General features: G+C 38.0%; 3 protein-coding genes and 1 long non-coding RNA gene across 10 annotated transcripts in view; 2 read left to right on the forward strand and 2 right to left on the reverse strand.

The window, feature by feature from the left end:
* Positions 1-11,658, forward strand: part of LOC108133570 (uncharacterized) — a 265,289-nt gene extending 253,631 nt beyond the window's left edge. Inside the window, exon 5 of one of the 2 annotated variants that reach the window (XM_070281111.1) lies at positions 11,495-11,658. In XM_070281111.1, the coding sequence (XP_070137212.1) occupies positions 11,495-11,573 (79 nt within the window). In that variant the 3' untranslated portion in view covers positions 11,574-11,658. Of the gene's footprint in view, positions 1-5,882; positions 5,932-11,494 lie in introns of those variants that run through there. The other variant, XM_070281112.1, reaches the window with a different exon arrangement.
* LOC138926556 (uncharacterized) overlaps positions 1-22,013 on the reverse strand; it is a 463,340-nt gene that overhangs the window by 107,986 nt on the left and 333,341 nt on the right. The window lies entirely within an intron of this gene.
* LOC108130516 (phenoloxidase-activating factor 2) lies at positions 6,985-18,598 on the reverse strand. Of its 6 annotated transcripts, none has more exons than XM_017249019.3 (2): positions 18,459-18,598; positions 6,985-8,324 (listed from the first exon to the last, which is right to left on the reverse strand). In XM_017249019.3, exon 2 carries the CDS (start codon positions 8,316-8,318, stop codon positions 7,035-7,037), a length of 1,284 nt encoding a protein of 427 aa, XP_017104508.2. In that variant the 5' UTR covers positions 8,319-8,324; positions 18,459-18,598; the 3' UTR covers positions 6,985-7,034. The 6 variants fall into 6 exon arrangements, with proteins under 6 accessions (XP_017104508.2, XP_017104517.2, XP_070137208.1 ...); XM_017249028.3 differs by lacking the exon at positions 18,459-18,598 and adding an exon at positions 18,336-18,438; XM_070281107.1 differs by lacking the exon at positions 18,459-18,598 and adding an exon at positions 18,236-18,374.
* Positions 18,172-21,426, forward strand: LOC138926560 (uncharacterized). Its single transcript, XR_011443119.1, has 3 exons — positions 18,172-18,266; positions 18,880-20,865; positions 20,992-21,426. It is a non-coding gene; the product is annotated as an uncharacterized lncRNA (long non-coding RNA).

Consider the following 22,013-nt stretch of genomic DNA (forward strand, 5'->3'; position numbering starts at 1 on the left):
GTACATTTATAACATATTCTTTCAACACAAACAACAAATCTAATACCTACACAACTACATTATTCCTATCACTATAAGCCGAATGCCTTGTCGCTATGGCTTTAGTCATAAATTAGGTTGTAATTTTATTTATAAGCTAATTAATAATAATAATAACTGTAGTAACCCGTAAGTTCCCCCTCAATAAGGACAGGTTATTTCCACTTTAGATAATAGAACAATTGATTTATTTATTTACGAATAATCGCGTCGCGTCTGCTCCGCACGCTCGGTCAATTACAACTAACTCTCCCCCTGCTCTGTCACTCCGCTCGCGCCCTCCTTGCCATTCTCGCCGCTCTCCTGCATGACATCGCCGCTCATTGCCGGCTCCCACATCCCTCCTTTATTGACAAGTTTTAGCTGCAAGGATGGGGCAGCCACAGGAACCAAATCTTCTGGGGACTGTCTAAGCCGATGACCTATTCCTTCTTCGACGTCTTGGTGATCCTGAGTAGATGTCATCTTCGGTTGAGGGCTGCTTATGATCTCCAGATGTATCCAGGTGGCTTGCATTGATTGGTATTTTCTTGAGGTGCGATACATTTCTCGTGAGAGTTATACCCCCTGCCCTAATTTTAACTATGTTTCTGTCTTTTTCAACAACCTCGAATTCGGTATCCTTAAAATTCGGAGTCAACTTACTAGGAAAAACTACATTTTTCAAGAGTACTTTATCCCCTACGTTTATCACGGCTTCCCGTGCTCCCCTCTTCTTATCTGCCTCTTCCTTTCCTTTTTCTTTTAACATACAATCCCTGTCCCTTTCGGCCGAGTCTGAAACCTCTTCATCAATATCACCTATACATGGAACCTTGTCGCGGATAACCCTATTAAACATCAGTTGGGTGGGGGCTACTCCTGTTGTGCCATGTGGAGTAACGTTGTGCATGAGTACAAATTTCTGGATTTCTTCCTTGTAATTCTTTGAATTAGAGTGTGCTATCTTTAACCGTTTGACCAAAGACCGATTCATGTTTTCCACTTCCCCATTAGCCTGGGGCCAATAGGGTGGAGTCTTCACCTGTTCTATACCGCAAGTTTTGCAGTGTGTCGTTCAGCACATCCCCTGGACTCCAAAATAGACCACACACTATAGTCCATCGGATTAAGATCTGGCGAGTAAGGTGACCATTCACTGCATGTGACAAAGTCCGGGAAATTGGCTTTGCACCAGTCCTGAGTCAATTTGGCTCTATGGGCTGACGCTGAATCCTGTTGAAACGTCCACTCCGTATCACCGAAGTGCTGCTGGGCCCAAGGAAGCACAACAGTTTCCAAAATGTCCCGGCGGTACACTTCCTGATTGATTTTGACCCCTTGATCGATGAAAACAAGGGGTGTTTTGCCGGTGGCGCATATTCCTCCCCAAACCATTAAAGATTGCTCACATTGACGGCGCTCGATTTTTGCAGAGGTACGTGGAGCTTTAGCAGACCAGCTTCTGTCATTTTGGTGATTGTGCGCCTGTTGGATGGTGAATATCTTCTCGTCCGTGAAGAGAATACGCTCCCATTTTTGACCTGCGGCCCGACGCTTCAACTGACGGCATCTTTAGAGTCTCACGCGCTTGTTGTCGTCCGTAAGAAGATGCTTTTTTTGGAGCGGGCTATTTTCCGATTTCACGGGCTATTTTTCTGACCGAGACTCTGCAATTCCGAGTGATCCGCTTTTTCACTATCTGGCGAATTCTGGAAATGTTAGCGGGGTCATGGTCTGCGTCGTCCGGGACGGTCACCTTCATGGCCAAGCTCATTAAATCGCCGGATAGCGTCAGAGACCGTTTGTTTTGGTATGCCAAGCAAACGAACAATGTCGCATTGGCGATTTCCTTGTTGAAACAGTTTTAAAATTTCACAACGATTGTTAGACATCCCCAAAGAAATATCAAATTGATGGGAATCACAAAAATGTAAATATATTTGTTTTAGAAAAGTACAAGCTATCGATAAATGCATTTATTTAAGGGCTGCATCATAATACATTTATATTAGATTTCTTCAAAGTTTGTCCGGGTTATTTATTGTCACCCTGTAAGTAATTTGGGTAACCTAATCTACAGAATATTTCCTTCATTACTTCAATTAAGCTTTTTGTGGAAATTGAGCGTAAAAATTTTAACTCCATATAGCGGGAATAGTAGTCAATAAACACAACAACAAACTCGTTGTTTGGTAGGGGCCCCAATATGTCTGATGCTACCCAAATCCATGGGCCTGTTGGAAATGGGTTCCTATTCATTGGTGCTGGCCTGGGCATTGGGAGACCAGAAGACAATCTCTGCAGTGTTTGACATAGTTCTCTGCATCACGTTTAATTAGAGGCCACCATACAGACGATCGCAGACGCCTTTTCATAGCTGACTCTCCCGGGTGTCCTTCGTGAGCCAGTTCAAGCACTTGGTTCCGCAGTGATTGAGGAATAACAATTCGGTTACCTCGCAAAAGAAGGGGTCCTATTGCTGATAACTCAAATCGAAAGCAATGGGTACAGCAGTTTTAGGGATCCTGGTTTCCATGAGTCGCACTCCAGACAGGCCTTTGCATCGATAATTTCGAGGGGTCCTATTGCTGATAACTCAAATCGAAAGCAATGGGTACAGCAGTTTTAGGGATCCTGGTTTCCATGAGTCGCACTCCAGACAGGCCTTTGCATCGATAATTTCTTCGTCCTTTACCGAATGTTTTGCAATTTCCAAGATAGTCATTGATTGGGGAATGCTGTTCTCGATCACTTGTAATATGCTACAATCCATTTCTTTTTCACCAAAGTCGGTTGCTGATAACGGACAAATTCGGGATAGAGCGTCGGAGATCTTCTCTTTTCCCGCTTTGTAGACTACTTTAAAATCAAAGGACTGTAGCCGTAGCAACCATCTTTCTATGCGCGCAGGAGGTCTCGATGTCGGTTTAAAAATGGCCTCCAACGGTTTGTGATCTGTCACTAGCTCGAAATGAAGTCCTGCTAAGTAAAAGTAAAATTTTCTCAACAGCCCAGACTAGAGCCAGACTTTCTTTCTCCGTTTGAGAATAACGTCTCTCAACGGCCGACAAAGCTTTACTAGCGAATGAAATAATTAAGGAGTCCGCATTTACAGAGAACTGCAACAGCACCGCTCCCAGTGCTACAGGACTGGCATCTGCTATTAGGCGAGTTCGATTTAGCGGGTTGAAGTATGCAAGGTTTGGTACTTTTTCCAGTCGATCCTTTATGTTCCGAAAAGCATCTCTTTCTGTTTCGCCCCAGCTGAATTTCGAGTCCTTCCTCAGAAATTTTCTCAGCGGAAACGTGTAATCTGCCAGGTCTGGAATAAATTTTCCCACGTATGTCACCAAACCTAGGAAACTCTGAGTCTTTTCCTTGTTAAGTGGTTCTCGAAACATTCTAACCACATTAATTTTATCCGGAATTCCGAACATCAGCCGCTTGTACCGAAAGAGTCCTTTTGGTGTTATGAACGTCGTAATTTCCCTGCTGGCTTCGTCCAGTTCCAGCTGGTGATAAGCTTCTTTTAGGTCTAAGCGCGAAAAGTATTTTGCGTCCTTTGCAGCCGAATATCGCCGTTTTCCTTAAAAGCCAGGACAATGGGGGATATCCACGAGCTCGGACCTGTAACTGATTCGATGATGTCCCGACTTAAACTCTCTTCCAGCTTAGCGGCAACTTTTTCCTCGAGTGCCACCGGGATTCTTCGAACTGGCTGCTGAACTTGGGGCTGCTGAACTTGAATGACTTGGGGGTCAATCCATAGTTTTATTTTAACCCCTTTCCATTTAGGGAATGGTGTGGTCATTTCCACTCGATTGACATCTAGACCTAGCCGAAGAACGTTCAGCTTAATGGCGGTCTCTCGGCCCAGTAGCGACTGCCGTCCATTTTTAATTACGAAAAATGTTGCAATCACCTCGACATTCGGCACAGCTGATATCGGCGCATCAAAAACATAAATTACTTCAAGTAATTGTTCAGAAGCATATCCTCGAAATCGTTTCTGAGAATGCGATCTAATGTTGAAGATTGCTGTAGGTTCCTTGTTAGTCCTTGCCCAATCTGATTGACTAATTAGGTTAAATTAGGTTTAATTGTCGGCACGGCCCTATCTCGGGGGCATAGGAAATTTCTCTGCCCGAGCTCTGCCACACACATACAGTATAAATGTGTGAAACGTCATGCTCAAAGCCTACTTTCTGCTATTCGTTACTAACACTAATGCGGTAAAATCATATCAATGTATTGTGGTGCCGACCACTGCTCTAAACCATTTCTCGCATTCATTTCGAATGACCGATTTCTCAATTGCTTCAGTTTTTTCAGATAGGAAAGTTTGTGCGTTTGTGTTTGCTAGATTTTAGACAACGAAACAACATTTAATTTTACACTTGAAATTCTGGGCTTGTTTTTACGCAGCCTCTCTTTTTTTTTATAGTTATCTAGCTTACGCAAGACCAGACTCTTCCGCACAGCCTTTACTAAAAATTGTTCTTTTGGGCTTGTTTACACGCAGCCTCTTTCGACTTGTATTTACACGCAGTCAATTTATTATACAGCTTACGGAAAACAAAACTCTTCCGCACAGCCTTTCCTATGCACGTTTTCACCTGCGTACATACATAGTTACACATGCATACACATGCGGCTTGCAAAAATGTAAATCTTTCACTCAGCCCTTTTTTTCCAGAGTAAATTTCTCTTAAGTTATCTGGCTTGTTTAAAACTCAGCCTCTCTTTATTGTTTTTTTTTTCTTTTTACTTATGTTTCATAATTTGGTTTTGCGCTGCTTTACAAGTATAACAATTACCAATCTCATTTATGTTATACATTATGGTTATTCTTTCCGTTCCTCTTTTTTTTTTTTGGATGGCACTGCCATAAGCAGTTTTTCGTTTTACATACATACATACGTACGTACGTTTAAATGAGATTAATTATTGCTATTTCTTGTATATATTTTTGGAAACAGTTTTACCTCGTCGCCAATGTAGTAACCCGTAAGTTCCCCCTCAAAAAGGACAGGTTATTTCCACTTTAGATAATAGAACAATTGATTTATTTAAGTAATAATCGCGTCGCGTCTGCTCCGCAAGCTCGGTCAATTACAACTAACTCTCCCCCTGCTCTGTCACTCCGCTCGCGCCCTCCTTGCCATTCTCGCCGCTCTCCTGCATGACATCGCCGCTCATTGCCGGCTCCCACAATAACTTTCTACTTTCTACCTACCTTCTACTTTCATATTCCAGAGATCTTCTATTTGGGGACCTCTCGAGCGGTTACCTATTCAGATCTGCGGAACCATGAAAGCAGACGTTTCTCTTGTTGAGTCTATAGCGTTGATTTAATTTTCCTGGCTCTGTAGCTCCCGACCCTTCCGACTAGACCGCTACCCACTAGTTGTTACACAACAATAAAACTTGCACCACATTAAAATTTAAACACCAATATACATTGTATACATGGCCTGACCTCCCCACCTAAGCGAGACGCTCGCCATTTCCCGCGACTGCCGCTACGCGCAAGAAAAGTCCTATATTCCTCTTCCTAAGATAGTTCTCCTTAGGATTAAGGGACTATCGCAAAATACAAAAGTAAAATTCTTCGTTACTTACCTTCCAGCTTTTAGTGCCTCTAACAAAACTCAATACTCAATTTTTTTTTAATAATAATGAGATATAAATGTAAATAATAAATAAATAAGTAAGATAAAAAGTTAAAACAGAATGAAAAAAAAGAAACAACAGGTGTGACTAAAAATAATAAACAAAGACCCAATAAAATATGTATAAATTTTCATATATTAAAACTATGATTCCAATGCTGGGATATTCCTTTTTATCTCTCCTTACAGCCGACAAAGCGGAGCAAATTTTTCCTCGGGTTGAAGAATAATACGGGTAATTTCCTTCACCCTTCTTTTTATCCAGGTGGGCCATGTTGGACGGACCAACAAAAAAAATTAAGCAAATTCCAAAAAAAAGTTAACTGACAAAATAAAAATCCCAATAAAAAATAGCCAGCAGAAAAAGCGGTACCAAAAAATGACTTGCCAGGCAGCCCATTAAATTTTTTTAGGCCTGGCTTTTCTCTCTGGATTTACTGGTCTTCTTCAACCGTCCAGGTCAACAACCCCCAATACCCAAAATTTCCCTCTTTGGGACTAGGTGGCAACGGTGGGACCTCTCACCAAAACCAGGTAGCATTGCCTTGCCCGATTACTTTTAAAGCCTAGTACTCTGACGATGAAAATCCGCTGTCCAAAATCCGCTGTCCAAAATCCGCTGGCGAAATCGCACTTTATTTGGCGACCGAGCTAGTGTGACCAAAAAAATTAAGGAAAAGAGTAATACTGAACAGCTGTTGTTTGTAAACAAAAAACAAATAAGCAAAAATGAATTCAAACCGATTGGATTTTGGTGTTTTCTTTATGTATTTCGCCGCTAAGAAGCTGATTAAGAAAAAGAAAACTGGGTCAAAATCAAAATCAATCACAAATCATTTCAATGTCATTTTATGGAATTAAAATGCCCCTACTGGGTCAAATCCAATATTATGGGGCTTCGCCTTGACCGCACTAATTAGCTTGACTTTATCCTCGCGGGCCGAACATTTTTCGGTCCGACAATTTTTTTCTTTCAAATTTTCGCTCCATGTTTTAGCTATCAAAATAAATCAAATTAATTCTTTTTACACCCCAAAATCAGCTGTTTATTTTTTTTTGATCCGGCAACGCCATTTAATTCGATAGCTAAAATTTTCGTCGTCAGAGTACCGGAAAAATCTAGGAGACAAAAATTTTGTCTTCTTCCTTTTTTTACACCGTTTTTTTTATATGGAGTTTGACAGCTGTCACTCGTGCGACAGCGGATTTTCGTCGTCAGAGTACTAGGCTTAAAAGTATATCTTTATTGGTTTTATTAAAATGCTTAAAAAAATAAAGAAAACAACATTCGTTTTATTTTATTGGTTTATTTTTGGTTTTGATTTGTTTTTTTTTTTTATTTTAAGCTGTATAACCGGTTGTATCAAAACCGTTGGCTAACATTTGTTGGTCAATCCAATCTCGCACTATAGCTACGTTAGCATAGGCAGCTGGTACCTCATCATTGCATCCAATTCCCCATGCAACAATCCCACTCTGCATGTATCGAGTTTCAGAGGATATTCCAATGGGGCACACGAGAGGAGCTCCACCATCCCCTTGGCAAGTATCAATACCTCTTTGGCCTCCCGCACACATGAATGACCTGTCTAAAGCAAACTTTGGCCCAAGTCGAGTCTTTCGTAGCCTTTCCTGACAAGAATTGTACTCAACTACAGGCAATGGAACCCTTTTCATGATAACGCTATATTTTCCTTGAGAACCGAAAACATCCTTTCCCCATCCAGTGGAATAACAAGTGATGGAAGTTGCGGGAATTGATCCTTGCTGAGGTAAGCACACCACATTAATATGGTCATCTAATACAAAAGGCTGGCTGAGAATAACAAGTGCAAAATCATTGGCAATGTTTCTACTCTTGTATTGCGGATGCGTAATAATATTTTTCACAGTTCGTTCCTGATATGGTAAGCGCTCCCTTGTGGTTTGAGAGTCCCATTCTCCTGCTCTGATAATAAACGATCCTGGATTATGAGGTTGAACACAATGCACAGCGGTTAGAATCACTTGTGGATGAATTAGTGAGCCAGCACAAAAATAGCTAAAATTGGAGAAATGCAAAAGAGCTACCGTCCATGGAAACTCGCCAAAACCGGCTTCGTTTTGCGTGGCTCCACTTAAAGTAAAATCCAATCCTACGTTACGAACCCCGCAACCTTGTGGTTGGTTTGGTCTTTGAACCAAAGGGGTCGGATTTAAGGTCTCAGAGCGTGTTCGATTCATAGCGCAGCAAACGTCCACGGATGATGGACAAATGGGGTCATCGGCGTTAAATCGAATATCAATAACACCGAACCCATCAAAAGTACCGTCCTCTGTAACACTATTTGTTGACGGATCGCACTTATAATAAGGAACACAATTACACGTGACTGCTTTGCCACTTATAGAATTAAAGTTTGTCGCTGGGATCAAGGAATCGGTAGGTTCCGGGTTAACAATTAAATCTATTCCGCTTTGTTTTCGATTACTTTGAATGTTATCCAAGGGACTAGGATTTGTGTTAAATATTTCCTGAATATTTTTTTCAGCATTGGAATTTTGTTGTGGTTTTCCTTGTGTAGATGAACAAAACTTAGTCGCAACTATCGCTAGCGCCATGAAAATAGTTCTAAAGACAGTCATCGTTCTCTGCAAAACAAAAAAATATTCACAATCATTGTAATAAGTTTAGTAATATTTTTAAATAAAAAGGAAATTTCGATAAGACATAGACATTTAAGCTAATATTGGTGTGTGTGTTTCAAGCTAAAATTGCGTACGCACAAGTATATGTTTTTATACCCTTGCAGAGGGTATTATAATTTTGTGCAAAAGTGTGCAACGCAGTGATGGAGACATCTCCGACCCTATAAGGTATATATATTCTTGATCAGGATCACCTCCTGAGTTGATATGAGCATGTCCGTCTGTCTGTCCGTTCGTTTCTACGCGAACTAGTCTCTCAGTTTTAAAGCTATCGCCTTGAAACTTTGCACACACCCTTCTTTCCTTTGCACGCAGTATATATGTAAGTCGGAACGGCCCGGATCGGCCGACTATATCCTATAGCTGCCATATAACTGATTGATCGGAAATGGTATAACTTTGACGTTTTTAAAGTTAGAGAATCAAATTTGACACGAAAGCTATTTTTGGCAACACATTACGACATGCCAAATTTCATAAGGATCGGCCGACTATATCTTATAGCTGCCATATAACTGAACGATCGGAAATGACCCAACTTTCGTGTTTTTGAAGATAGAAAGCTGGAATTTAGTACAGCTTCTATTTTTGGTCAGTTAATCCGACCTACCAAATTTTATAACGATCGGCTGACTATATCTTATAGCTGCCATATAACTGAACGATCGGAAATGGTTTTTGGTAGAAATACCAACTTTGGTATTTTTGAAGATAGAAGTTTGGGACTTTTTTTAGATTTTATATTATAATAAATTGGTATATATTATCATATTCGGCCAACTATATCCGATGTTTGCGATATATACCCGGTTTAAACTGCAAGGGTGTATCAACTTCGGCTCCGCTCGAAGTTAGCTTTCCTTTCTTGTTATTTTTAAACTTCTGGGCAGAGAAATGTGTTGTCAATGTTGTCATCAGTAAAAGCCATTAATAAAAAACAAAATTATGTTTAAAACTTATATTTAATTAAAATATTGCCAACCATAAAATAATGAATTTTATACATTTTTTCTAAGCTTTTCCTTAAATCCTAGATTATATGGTATGGTAGTAAATTAAAAATAATTCAAGCAAAAAAAAAGAAGAAGCAACAAAAATAAATTAATACAATGGGAGCTATTAGCTTTTAATTGTGTTTTTTTTTTTAAACATACATTTCCAAAATAAAATGGTAAAAAAAGTGTTGGTCGCAGCAATTACACGGCCTACATAATTTCATATATGGTTAAAATTAATCAATATTTTCTTGTATTACTGAATTATCATCAGTAATTTTCAATTTATTAAGTATAATTTTGTGTCATATGAAAAAAACTCTAATTATTTTTGGCATACCTACATATTTTTTTAACCCCTGCAGAGGGTATTATAATTTTGGTCAAAAGTGTTCAACGAAATAGGCCAAGAAGTCTGTTTTCTGTCTGTTTTCACGCGAACTAGACTAGACGCGAGCTCTCAGTTCTGAAGCTATCGATTTCAAACTGTGCACACACCCTTCCTTCCTTTGCATGCATATATAAGTAGGAACGCTATATAAGTCGGAAGGGATTTTGGGTTTCTATTTTTGGTTCATAATAAATTTCCTAATCATCGGCCGACTCATCATCATCGGAAGAATCCAATGCTCACTTAATGCGAATACATTTTCGTGCATGAGATTTTCGATCGCTATTATATATTTTATTGCGCGTATTTTCTCCAAGGACACATAATTCTATATCCATAATTTGGTTTCCGTGTACCAATGTTTTTTAAACTGTTAATGTATGTCATAATTTTGGGTGCATAAGAAGAGTAGTTATGTCCACAGTTTTTCTTTGAAAGCCTTATTACGGCATTACTTTACATCAGTGGTCGGCAGGGCTCTATTCCAGGGGCATAGGAAATTTCTCTTATTGCGCTTTTAAACCTCGAGCAGCACTGCAAACTCATTTACACCTACATACACCATGTATCAATTTTTCGAAAAAGCAATAACAAATCAAAAAAAATTTGTTAAACACACATAACTTGAACTGTGGTGAGTCTTTTTGCTTTAAAAAATGAATATTTCATACAACACATGAACTTTTGTTAGTAAAGGGCTGATAATACACATGAGAAACAGTTGAAAACACACAGCTACCGTCAAAACGTATCATCCAATGATATATTAATATATTAATGATATATATTAATATTTTCACTTTCACTAACTGTTTGGGATATATGTATGTAGGTATTATTTAAGCTAACTAGCTTTTTTAAAAAATCAAAGAAACGCAAAATCAGCTGACTTAGGCAGGGAGCCAAGCACACAAAACAAAAATTTCTAAATATTTTTAGTCTGTCGGGCAAAACGAACACATGTTTAAAATTTGAGTGTATGCGTAGCAGAGAAAAACAATGAGAGCAGAGCATTTATTGAGCGAAAAAAAAAATTAGTTTTTTATTTCATTTTTCGTTAATTTTAAAGTTGAAATGGGCACTAAAACAGGTTATTTTATTTTAAAGAAAGCTTTTCTAGCAACAGTTTTTAAAGAAAAGAAAAACTACGCTTCGCTATCTATATTTCTATGGAGAAACTTCAAAATTTGAGAGTGCTCACACTGTCAATGGGCGGCAGAATTTCCGACCCGGGCACGGGTGCTATGGAAAATGGGAGTTTGCACCCACTGCTATAAACGTTTCTTTTATTTCTTGAATCTTCTCTTTGCGAGACTAACAAGAGGTGTACCAAATCAACACTGAAAACTCTATTTTAAAATGGCCATACTTCTGACCGAAACGAAAAATTTTCATATCCGACTTACAGTCCGACTACAGTCACGCTATCACATAATCTTAGATTAATTAGAAGATAGGTAACTAATAAACCTCTATCTCAAGTAACTAATCAATGACCCAAAAATAAAAATCCTGAGGTTTCCAAGCCGTGGGAACCATAGAACATGTATTTCCTGATGTCTCCGCAAAATACGCAACTATAGCTCATTTGATTAACACTATTTAGTTTAACCATAACGTTATTAAATAGATGCATAAAATCTAAAGTATTAATAACTCCCTAAACAAAATATTATGGACCAAACTATAATTATAAATAAAATTAATATCAATGTCTACTCCAATAGAAAAAAAACATCAGTTTATCAAGACGTGATCAAACAAAGTTCTCACTCATCAATAAAGACCACTGAAGGCAACATCTAACACCTGCCAATTGAATTTATGCCAAAATTTTTTGGTTTTCGCATTGAATTATAAAAATACATAAACATGCGTAAATACATAAATATACAAATACAAAAATATTAAGAATTAAGTAACTAAATTTTGGTCAAAATAAAACAAAAAAATGTGCAAATGATTTTAAACATTGTATATCTGTGTGTTTTATTTTTTTATAGCCCGTGTAGGCATACAATATATTGACATGCTTCCAATTTCCAAATAAGGGAAATTGGGGTTCACCGATATTCGGGGTCGGCACTCAATACATTAATATGATTTTAATGGACTAATTTTAGTTACGAACAGCAAAAAGTAGGCTGAGTTTGTGAGCTGCAGAGCCTGTAAAGCTTGTATCTGTAGAGAAAAGTTAGTTGATAAAGGTGCGTTATCTAGGAGACAAGTTTAAAACTAAAAAGGGGCATAGAGAGATTTGAAGTGTAACAGGGTAAAATGTCAACTTTCTGTTGGGGCATTGTCTCTCTGGGCAAAGGCCATGGAGGATTCAGCGCCAAAAGTCGGGCGTCTATAACATTCATTCCATCGTTACACCTTCTCAGAATCAATTGTGTCTGTTTATGTCCAAGTGCGTATGAAGTCTAAAGTCCACTGCAAGCAAGAAATTGATGTCCAAGGGCAAAAGTTTAAGATCAGGAAGGAAAGCCTATCATTTTTGTTGCTAGCACTGAGTTTGTGGAAATAAGGAAGTGCGGCGGTTTCAGACATAAATTCTTGCCAAGTTTTCCTTTTCAGGAATAGTTTCGGCAATGCACATTGGAATGAAATGCCTTTATTTTGGCCAAAACCTAAAAAGTTCGTGTTAATATATCAATAATGTTACAATTATTTCAAGCTAAGAAAAGTCCCTAGACATCGAAAATATTTAATTTGTATTTTATTGTGGAGCCCTCGTCTTGCACCAGCTCTTGAAAGTGAGCTGTTCTTGCTGATTAGTGAAGTTCCTAAATTTTGGCGTTTTCGAATTTTTAAACAGTTTGACCAATTAAAATACCTTAAAATGGAAAATGTTTCGCATGGTAAGTAGAAAATATTTGTATAAGTTTATAATTAAACAGTAGTTATGTTGATTCTAACCCAAAAATATTTGTGTTTCGTGGAGCATATCTAGCAAGATACAACAGAATTCAACCAAAAACCTTTGTGGTAGTATGAGTTATTATGTGTATATTCAGATAGCATTTAAATAATTGGCGGGAATTTGCGGGGGGATTAAATATGTCATCACATTCAAGCAAGGTTGCTATTCGTTGAGGTGACACTAGAATTTCAACGCTACTTTTGACTGGGTTTGCGTCTAAGTAATTCCAAATGATTTTCCGGAAAACTATTTGTGATTAAACGAGGTTATTAAAAACAAAAAAAAACCCTAATTGTTCAAATTAAGAGACTGCTGAATAAAGCACACAGAAATTTTAGTCGTTTCAAGTAAGAAAATGCTATCTTTCTTGCTTGCTTGTGAGTTGCACAAGCTTGCTTGTGATTAAACAAGGTGATTAAAAACAAAATAAAAAACTTTATTGTTCAAATTAAGAGGAACTTATGACGAAGGAAGTTTTCGGCATAAAAGAAGATTTGCCTCCGAACATGTAAAGGAAAATTCAACACTTCTACATGTTGAAGCAGCTGCTATGTCTGCTAAGAAGGAAAAAAATACTTTCAAAATCACACTCTTTGTCAAGTGAAGTTATTGCATTTTTAGTTTCTCCAAAGCCAGAAGATGCATTCCAAGTATATAGTGTTGAAGACGAGAATAAAAGTATACAAATTTTTTACTTTGATTTAGAAGAACGTTTATATTAATACAAGTTTATGTACTTATTTTTAAGTTTTCGAAATTTAGCTATGCTTTCATATGCAAGAATATTAAAATATAAAAATTTTCCAAAAATTTTAGATAAAAAAAATAAAGAGAAAATTATAACTAATATAAAAGTATAATATAATTAATATGAATTTTATAAATACTGCAGTTCTATTATGTGGGCGGCAAGAAAGGCATGGTTGTAGTGAAAAAAAAAATCCGAAATTCACAATTTGGATTTAGCAATTACGAAGCTATCATGTTGGCACATCAGCCAATTTAAATTTTATGAGTAATTTAATAGCCTCAGAATGCAAATCCACATTGGCGGTGTGGTAGGCACGTCGGCAAACCGACGACTACCGAACGGCCTCACACCTACGTAGCTATGTAGTACAAACGAAAGGCGACATAATCGAATATAAACAAGAAAGGAAAGCTAACTTCGGGCGGAGCCGAAGTTGATATACCCTTGCAGTTAAAACCGTATATATATCGCAAACGTCGGATATAGTTGGCCGATCCTTATGAGAATATGATAATATAACCCAATTTATTATAATACAAAATTTAAAACAAGTCCCAAACTTCTATCTTTAACAATACCAAAGTTGGTATTTCTACCAAATACCATTTCCGAACGTTCAGTTATATGGCAGCTATAGGATATAGTCGGCCGATCCTAATGAAATTTGGTAGGTTGGATCAACTGACCAAATAGAAAATAGAATCTGTACTAAGTTTCAGCTTTCTATCTTCAAAAACACGAAAGTTGGGTCATTTTCGATCGTTCAGTTATATGGCAGCTATAGAATATAGTCGGCCGATCCTTATAAAATTTAGCATGTCGTAATGTTTTTCCAAAAATAGCTCTTGTGTCAAATTTGACACTCTCTAACACTAAAAACACCAAAGTTATACCATTTCCGATCAATCAGTTATATGGCAGCTATAGGATATAGTCGGCCGATCCGGGCCGTTCCGACTAATATACTGCGTGCAAAGGAAAGAAGGGTGTATGCAAAGTTTCAAGACGATAGCCTTAAAACTGAGAGACTAGTTCGCATAGAAACAGACAGACAGACGGACAGACGGACATGCTCATATCAACTCAGGAGGTGATCCTGATCAAGAATACATATACTTTATAGGGTCGGAGATGTCTCCTTCACTGCGTTGCACACTTTTGGACAAAATTATAATACCCTCTGCAAGGGTATAAAAACCGCCCGAACCCAAAAAAAAGCTAGATGCAGACTGATTTATGAGCGATTTAGGGGTGGCCTGAGACTTAACTTTACCAAAAACAAAATACTAATACAGACTACTAAGTGACTTAGGCTAAGCTTTTAACAAATAAATTTAAAATTTTAAACGCCAAATGAACATTTAAGCCTTGAGTACTTAAAGTAATTTATTAAAAAATAACCTGCAAAATAAAAATAAGTGCTCTGATCTGGTCTCAGCTGGTTGACATTACAGCTGCTGGCAGTGTTGAGAAATGCCAGCCCGGACGCGCAAGGCCGCCAAATGGCGCTAATCGGAGTAATCGATAACAAATGACCACTCGCTAGATAGCGCTGTGTATAGCAGGAGATGAAGCCTGTGTAACCAGCTGAAGCAGGCCTGTCTCATACACAAGAGCGCGGCCCGACAGTCACAGATTGCTACGAGATTGCAACGGTATGAGCTTTGCCGAGAAAAAATTCGTGGCGCATCAATGCAATAGTGCAAGGCCTCCCTTTGATGGCAGTGGCCGACCGGTAAAACTAAAATACGGCGGAACGTCGAGGCTGACTGCCGTGCTCTATCGGACATGGAAAGGACACCCTGTCCCTTAAAGCCCTCACCCATGTCTCGCAATGCGCGGCAACGAGGTCTGCGTCTGTGTTAGAGTGCTTGACAACCCCTAGATACCTGGAATAAAGTATAAAACGCTTCCTCCTTGCTGTGGGGAAACGCATCACAAGAAGCTGTTAAAGTGGAACATGGTGCTACGCATGTGAAACAAAGGGTCTATAGGAACTGAGACATCAGACTGGTAGACTTTTTAAACCCTTGCAGATGGTATTCTAATTATGGTCAAAAGTGTGCAACGCAGTTCTAGGGACATATACGACTCTATAAAGTAAATACCATATATCCTTGATCAGGATCACCTCCGGAGTTAATATCAGAATCTCCGTCTGTCCTTCTGTCTGTTTCTACGTAATCTAGTCTTTCGATTTTAAAGCTATAGACTTGAAACTTTTCACACATCCTCCTTTTGCACCCTTTTGCACGAAGTATATATGCAAGTTGGCACGGCCGGGACCGGGATCAATATAACTGATTGTTCGGAAAAGCTATAACTTTAATGTTTTTTCAGTTGGAGAGCATGAATGCTAAATTTTTTCAAAATAATACGACTTACCAAATTTCATAACGATCGGTCGACTATAGCTGATATAGCTTATAGCTGACATATAGCTCAACGATCGGAAATGGTATTTAGTATTTTGTAAAAATACCAACATTGGTATTTTTGAAGCTTGTAACTTTATTTTAGATTTTGTATTGTAATAAATTGGTTTTATTATGATATTCTCATAAGGATCTTCAACTATATCCAATTTTTGCGAAATATATCTGGTTTTAACTGGATGGGTATATTAAACAGTCATATCAACAGCGTGTTCTCTTCTTGGCCAGCTCTGGATCAGCAGGTGAAAGAAAACTTGCTAAGAAATTTCGTGCGTATTATAATAGCAAAGAGCATTGTCGTCTGTCGTTCAATAACAAGTCAAGGGATTTTTTCGTTCAAAAAATATATTGCGACTCTTTACACGGCTTACATGAGACACCAAAAATAGACTAAATATCAAAATTTCATCTAAACGGACCTTTTTTATAGAACATAATCGGCCCTGTCGACTAAAAAATCAGTACATATAAATAATATATTTTTCTAGAAATGTTATTTATGCTGCATATTAATAAATATGATCTGTTGACGAATCGAAAGATTGGTTCATTCTATGGTCTGAACATCATTTCAACTCAGTAGCATTTGAAATGGAATAAAATGCATAGAAACACACAGAAAAACGGACATGCTCTATAATTCTTTTCTATTTAACTATTAACTAATTTATAATAATAACTATAATATTTATAGACTTAATACCACATCTAAAAACGAGATTAAATAATTTATAAAAATTTAATAGGGTCGGAGATTTGAAAAAAAAAACTTTACAAACATCCAAACAAAATTACCATTTTTTTACCCTGAAAGGTGTGTACTTAAAGTGCACTTGGACGAATGGTTGCTGTTATTTTTTTGAAAGTGTGGCAGTGGCGGATTTAACAGGTAGGCAAAGGCGCGCTTGCCCACTGGGCCCCCCGACGAAAGGCTTTCAGGGCCCCTCTTGGTGAAAGTTACACCGTCGATTTCTTTTTTTTATTTTTTTGTTGAAAAAATGTTTCGGTGAGTCCCTTGTGGACAGCACAAGTTCAATTTTCATTCAGGAGCCCCCTGTTATCAGAATAATTGCAATGCTTGATAACTATCGTAAATTGAATATAAAATCAAATAACTTTTGGGTGCGATCCTAGAATAGGGGCCACCCCAAGCGTATTTTCGGCAATTTTTGGTATTTTCGGCCAAATTTTGGGGTGGATCGAAAGGGGAAAGCCTGAGCTAACGACGTAGGCCCCACAAAACCGATTGCGATCATTCCTTACCTCTTAATTTAACCGGTTATGTCCGGGTAATGTCGGGGGTAATTTTTTCCCATATAACGGCGTCGATATTAAACGTTTTGTAAGGTTTTCCGACAGGAAAAGCACCTCGACGGCAAGAACCAATCCCCATGATTGCATTTATCACTTTACACATTTATTGCCGTGGCAAAAACGAGAAATATCCAATTTTTTTTACAACTGCCTTGATATATATATATCAGCGGATATATATTTCTCACAAGAACAAGATTTTACCAAGCATAGTCCATTGCAATATTTGAACTTCATCGTTGAAAAAAATTGGATCAGCAGTTTCCCGGAGTGCTGCAGTTTATTGCGTTTATTCTTGACCCTTCCCGTCAGCACTGCCAGTGCCGAACGAACAATGAGTTCTTTGAATAGAGTCAAAGATCGGCAACGTTCTACAATGAGTGCAGAAGCATTGGACGATTTCAGCATACTTTTCATTGAACAGAAAGTCGCCAATCAAATTGATCTGGATGCAACCATCGAAGTTTTCGCGGAGAAGAAAGCGAGAAGAGGATTCAAAAATATGTAAATTTTCTCGATGTAAAAAAGAATACAACTTTTATAATGCCCGATGAATAAATGAAAACATTTTTATATTCGTTGAATTCTTAAAATATATAGCTTTCACTTTCCATGACGAAACATAATTTTCTATGAGGGGGGCCCTGAAAAAATTTTGCCACTGGGCCTTTTTCTTTAAATCCGCCACTGAAGTGTGTGGTCTTTTATATTTTATTTTGAACTATTATTTTTTACTATTTTAAAATTTTGTACCTATATGACAGGTTTTTTTTTTGTTTAAGAATTTGTTCTTATCATTTATACTTACATAACACAAAAACATTCATGGAAAAAACTCATCAAAAATATACATGGATGTACACATACATACATATATATTAAATTTTTGTCAACCTGTACTTATACTCAAAATATAAATTTATCAATTTTTTTTTTAGGATGCTGATGTATAAGCTTACTTACATACATATATCGTGATATCGGCTTTGTCTAAATATCGATGTTTTCTTTTGTTTTATGATATTTTTCAAATAATAAAACTTACAGTGCGATCCGTCTGTATTGAGTAATCTATTGTGAGTGATTATTTTTCCAATAATTTTTATATTAAGAAGTGTTTTAGGTTCATTAAGATGTACACTTACAGATACAGATACATTCAGTTTGTTTTAAAGTTTAAACACACTCGCTTGAATATCAGGCTGATCAAGTTTGTGTATTGCTCAGTTGCGTGCGAGCGAGATGTGTTTATGGGATTTTATATTTACCTCTTGCTTAACAAGAAATGCTTTGAAGTCCGAAGTCGAGTGCGAACGAGAAATTCGACATTACTATCCCTGTCGGTTGCAAAAGCTTACGGAGAGAGAAATTTAAAATACAAATAAGCTTTACTTGTACAGTGCGTACACTGTATGTTGTATGTATGCGCACCAATGCACTATGGGCCAAAACGCCGTTTTTTGGCATAAACTCCAATTTTAGAGATACTGGGCTCAAATTTTGCTCAACGCTCATATGTTCAAACTATTTTTGTCGAATTTCGAATTTTGGGGGCCATATTTCAAGAGTGGGCCATATTCCCATTTTATTTACTTTTTAAACAAACTTAAGTTTTTCATTCAAAAAAACCTAAGCCGTTTAGTAAATATGGTTCAATTAGTTCTAAAATTAAATTTAAACCTCTTACAGCATCGTCTTTCCGGTTGCTCTCCTCCCAAACCCCAACTGCATTAGAGAACTCGTAAACACCTGCAACATGCATTGTTTTTGGCATTGTTTTGGCAACATGCACACATGCAACAAGGGACAAAAACGGGCAAAAACCATAAATAAAAATTTGTTTAATAGTAATTTGTTAAAAACATTACATTTTTACCTTTAAGGCACTTAAAAGAAAACTCTAACAGAACACATGTACTTAGAATAGCCTAGAACAACCCATTTGCAACACGTTGGACAAAACAACAAAAACCTATATTAGTATAGAAAAACGTTTATAATTAACCTACGTTGATTTTTATTTTCTATAAAGACACTTGTAGGTTTAAATGTTTGCTTTAAATAACTCACTAGCTGCAAGTTGTAAACATTTTCCCGCGATTTAGGCTTAAACAAAACGTCACTGAACAGCTGATTTTAAAAGCGCCTAGAAAATTAGAGGTATTCCGAAAGAAACGAAACAAAGAATATTTGTTTATATCATTTCAGTATTAAAGATACCAATAAAATGCCAAACATTTGGGCTTTTGGACCATAGGGCAATGTAAATAAAGATATATGTAATTCCTTATAATATATGTACTCTATGTATAATTTTTATGAATTTATATTTTCTTTTCTAAATTAGAAAATATAAACTTATTTTAATAATATGTTTTTTTATGTTGGCTTTAAAGTTTAAACTAAAACCAGAAAGAAAAGCTAACTTCGGGCGGATCCGAAGTTATTTACCCTTCCAGGAAAAAACTTTTGGATATATCGAAAATAACGTCGAAATAACGAAGAAAATTTCATACCAAAGATGGTATTTTTACCAAATACCATTTTCGATCGTTCAGTTATATGGAAGCTATAGGATAAAGTCGACCGATTCTGATGAAATTTGGTATGACGTATTAACTCTCTAACTCTAAAAACACCAAAACATTAATCTGTTATATGGCATCAATAGGATATAGTTGATCGATCCGTTCCGACTTATACACTGAGTGCAAAGGTGTGTGCAAAGTTTCAAGTCGATAGCTAAGAGACTAGTTCGCATAAAACAGATAGACGGACATGCTCATATGAACTCAGGAGGTGATCCTGAATAATATATATAATAGAATAATTATTGTTATGAGAAATTGACTCATAATAATTTTGCAATCCTAATTATGGTCTCTCTTTCAGTTTGTGAGACTTGTTTGTTCGTTGGGGGGAAAAAGGTTGTTATTTCGATGTCCCCCAAGTTGAGACAAAGTTGAATTTAAATGCCTTATTGCTACATAATAGCATTGTGTGCTATTGCACACAACAAGCTACAAAATATTTTTCATTCCAGCGAGCAACGCGGTTTGAGAAACGCAAAAAATGTAATTACAGAAAAGCGTTGTTAAATAGCCACTACTTCAGAAAATATTAACAAAATAATGTTTTTGCATTCGAATTTAAATTAGTTGTATTTCGGAGACCCGAAAGCTTTTGGTTCTTCTGGCCCCACATTTAAAGGTATAAGAAGTGGAAAGCATTCTTCATCTACTGCTAGAACTCATGCTAGAGATTTCGACAGTATTGTGAAGCTAGAGTCTTTTAAATTAATAGCAAGGACCGAAGAAGGACTAGTCAAGCCTGTGGTGATTATAACTTCCGATGGTGGCCCTGATGAAAATCCCAGGTATGGGAAGGTTATTTCCCATGCATTACAATACTTTAAGGCATACAATTTAGATGCAACTTTTGTTATCACAAATGCTCCAGGTAAAATTTGTATCAAGTAATAGCAAAATTATATTGTAAAATGCATTTTTATTTCAGGAATAAGTGCTTTATACACTGCTTTTAGTGCTTTTAAAGTGCTTTAAAAGTATTTTTTTGCCAGTGTTAAAGTTAAAGAGTGCAAGTTTTATTTTTTACCAGTGACAAAAAAGTGTGTGTTTAAAAATATATGAAATAATTTTTGATACATATATTTTGGTAAGTCTATTCCCCTAAAAGCATCCTTTAATTTAAGATTTATGAAGGAGGAATTTAATCCTTCGTAAATTTCTTATTGTTCTTATTGTTTACTTTTTTACAATTTAATTTGAATTTTTTAAACAGCACCCAAAAAATGCCACGTGTTTCACGCACATCCCAGGAGCAACGCCGCCAAGCTGCTTTAAACCGCAGCAGAGCCCGCTACCAACAAAATGCGGTGCAAATAAGAAACAGGAACTCGCAACACATCGCCAATGTACGCGCACGCAACCCAGACCTACGGGAGGAAAGTCGTGCGCAGGATTCCGCAGCACGGGCTCAGAGGAGACGCAGCGAAAGGATTCGTACTCTAGAGCGCCTTCGTGATACTGTAGCACATGCTGATCGGCGGCTGGATCATCAATTGCGTGTTCCAGAGAGGATTCGGGATATGGAAGCACGTGCGAACCTATTCCGGAGGTACCGAAATCCGGAACGGGTTCGGGACGCCGCAGCGCGTGCTATTCGTCGAGAGGACTCTGAGGAGCGGCGACAAGAGCAGGTGCAAAACACTGCTGATCATGCGACACGGAGGACTATTCCGGAGTATCGAAATCCGGAACGGGTTCGAGACGCCGCAGCGCGTACTATTCGTCGAGAGGACTCCGAGGAGCGGCGACAAGAGCAGGTGCAAAACACTGCTGATCATGCGACAACGAGGACTATTCCGGAGTACCGAAATCCGGAACGGGTTCGAGACGCCGCAGCGCGTGCTATTCGTCGAGAGGACTCCGAGGAGCGGCGACAAGAGCAGGTGCAAAATACTGCTGATCATGCGACACGGAGGACTATTCCGGAGTACCGAAATCCGGAACGGGTTCGAGACGCCGCAGCGCGTGCTATTCGTCGAGAGGACTCCGAGGAGCGGCGACAAGAGCAGGTGCAAAACACTGCTGATCATGCGACACGGAGGACTATTCCGGAGTACCGAAATCCGGAACGGGTTCGAGACGCCGCAGCGCGTGCTATTCGTCGAGAGGACTCCGAGGAGCGGCGACAAGAGCAGGTGCAAAATACTGCTGATCATGCGACACGGAGGACTCTTCCGGAGTACCGAAATCCGGAACGGGCTCGGGACGCCGCAGCGCGTGCTATTCGTCGAGAGG

This window comes from Drosophila bipectinata, chromosome 3R, assembly GCF_030179905.1.
Source record: "Drosophila bipectinata strain 14024-0381.07 chromosome 3R, DbipHiC1v2, whole genome shotgun sequence".
In the NCBI taxonomy this organism is placed as follows: Eukaryota; Metazoa; Arthropoda; class Insecta; order Diptera; family Drosophilidae; genus Drosophila; species Drosophila bipectinata.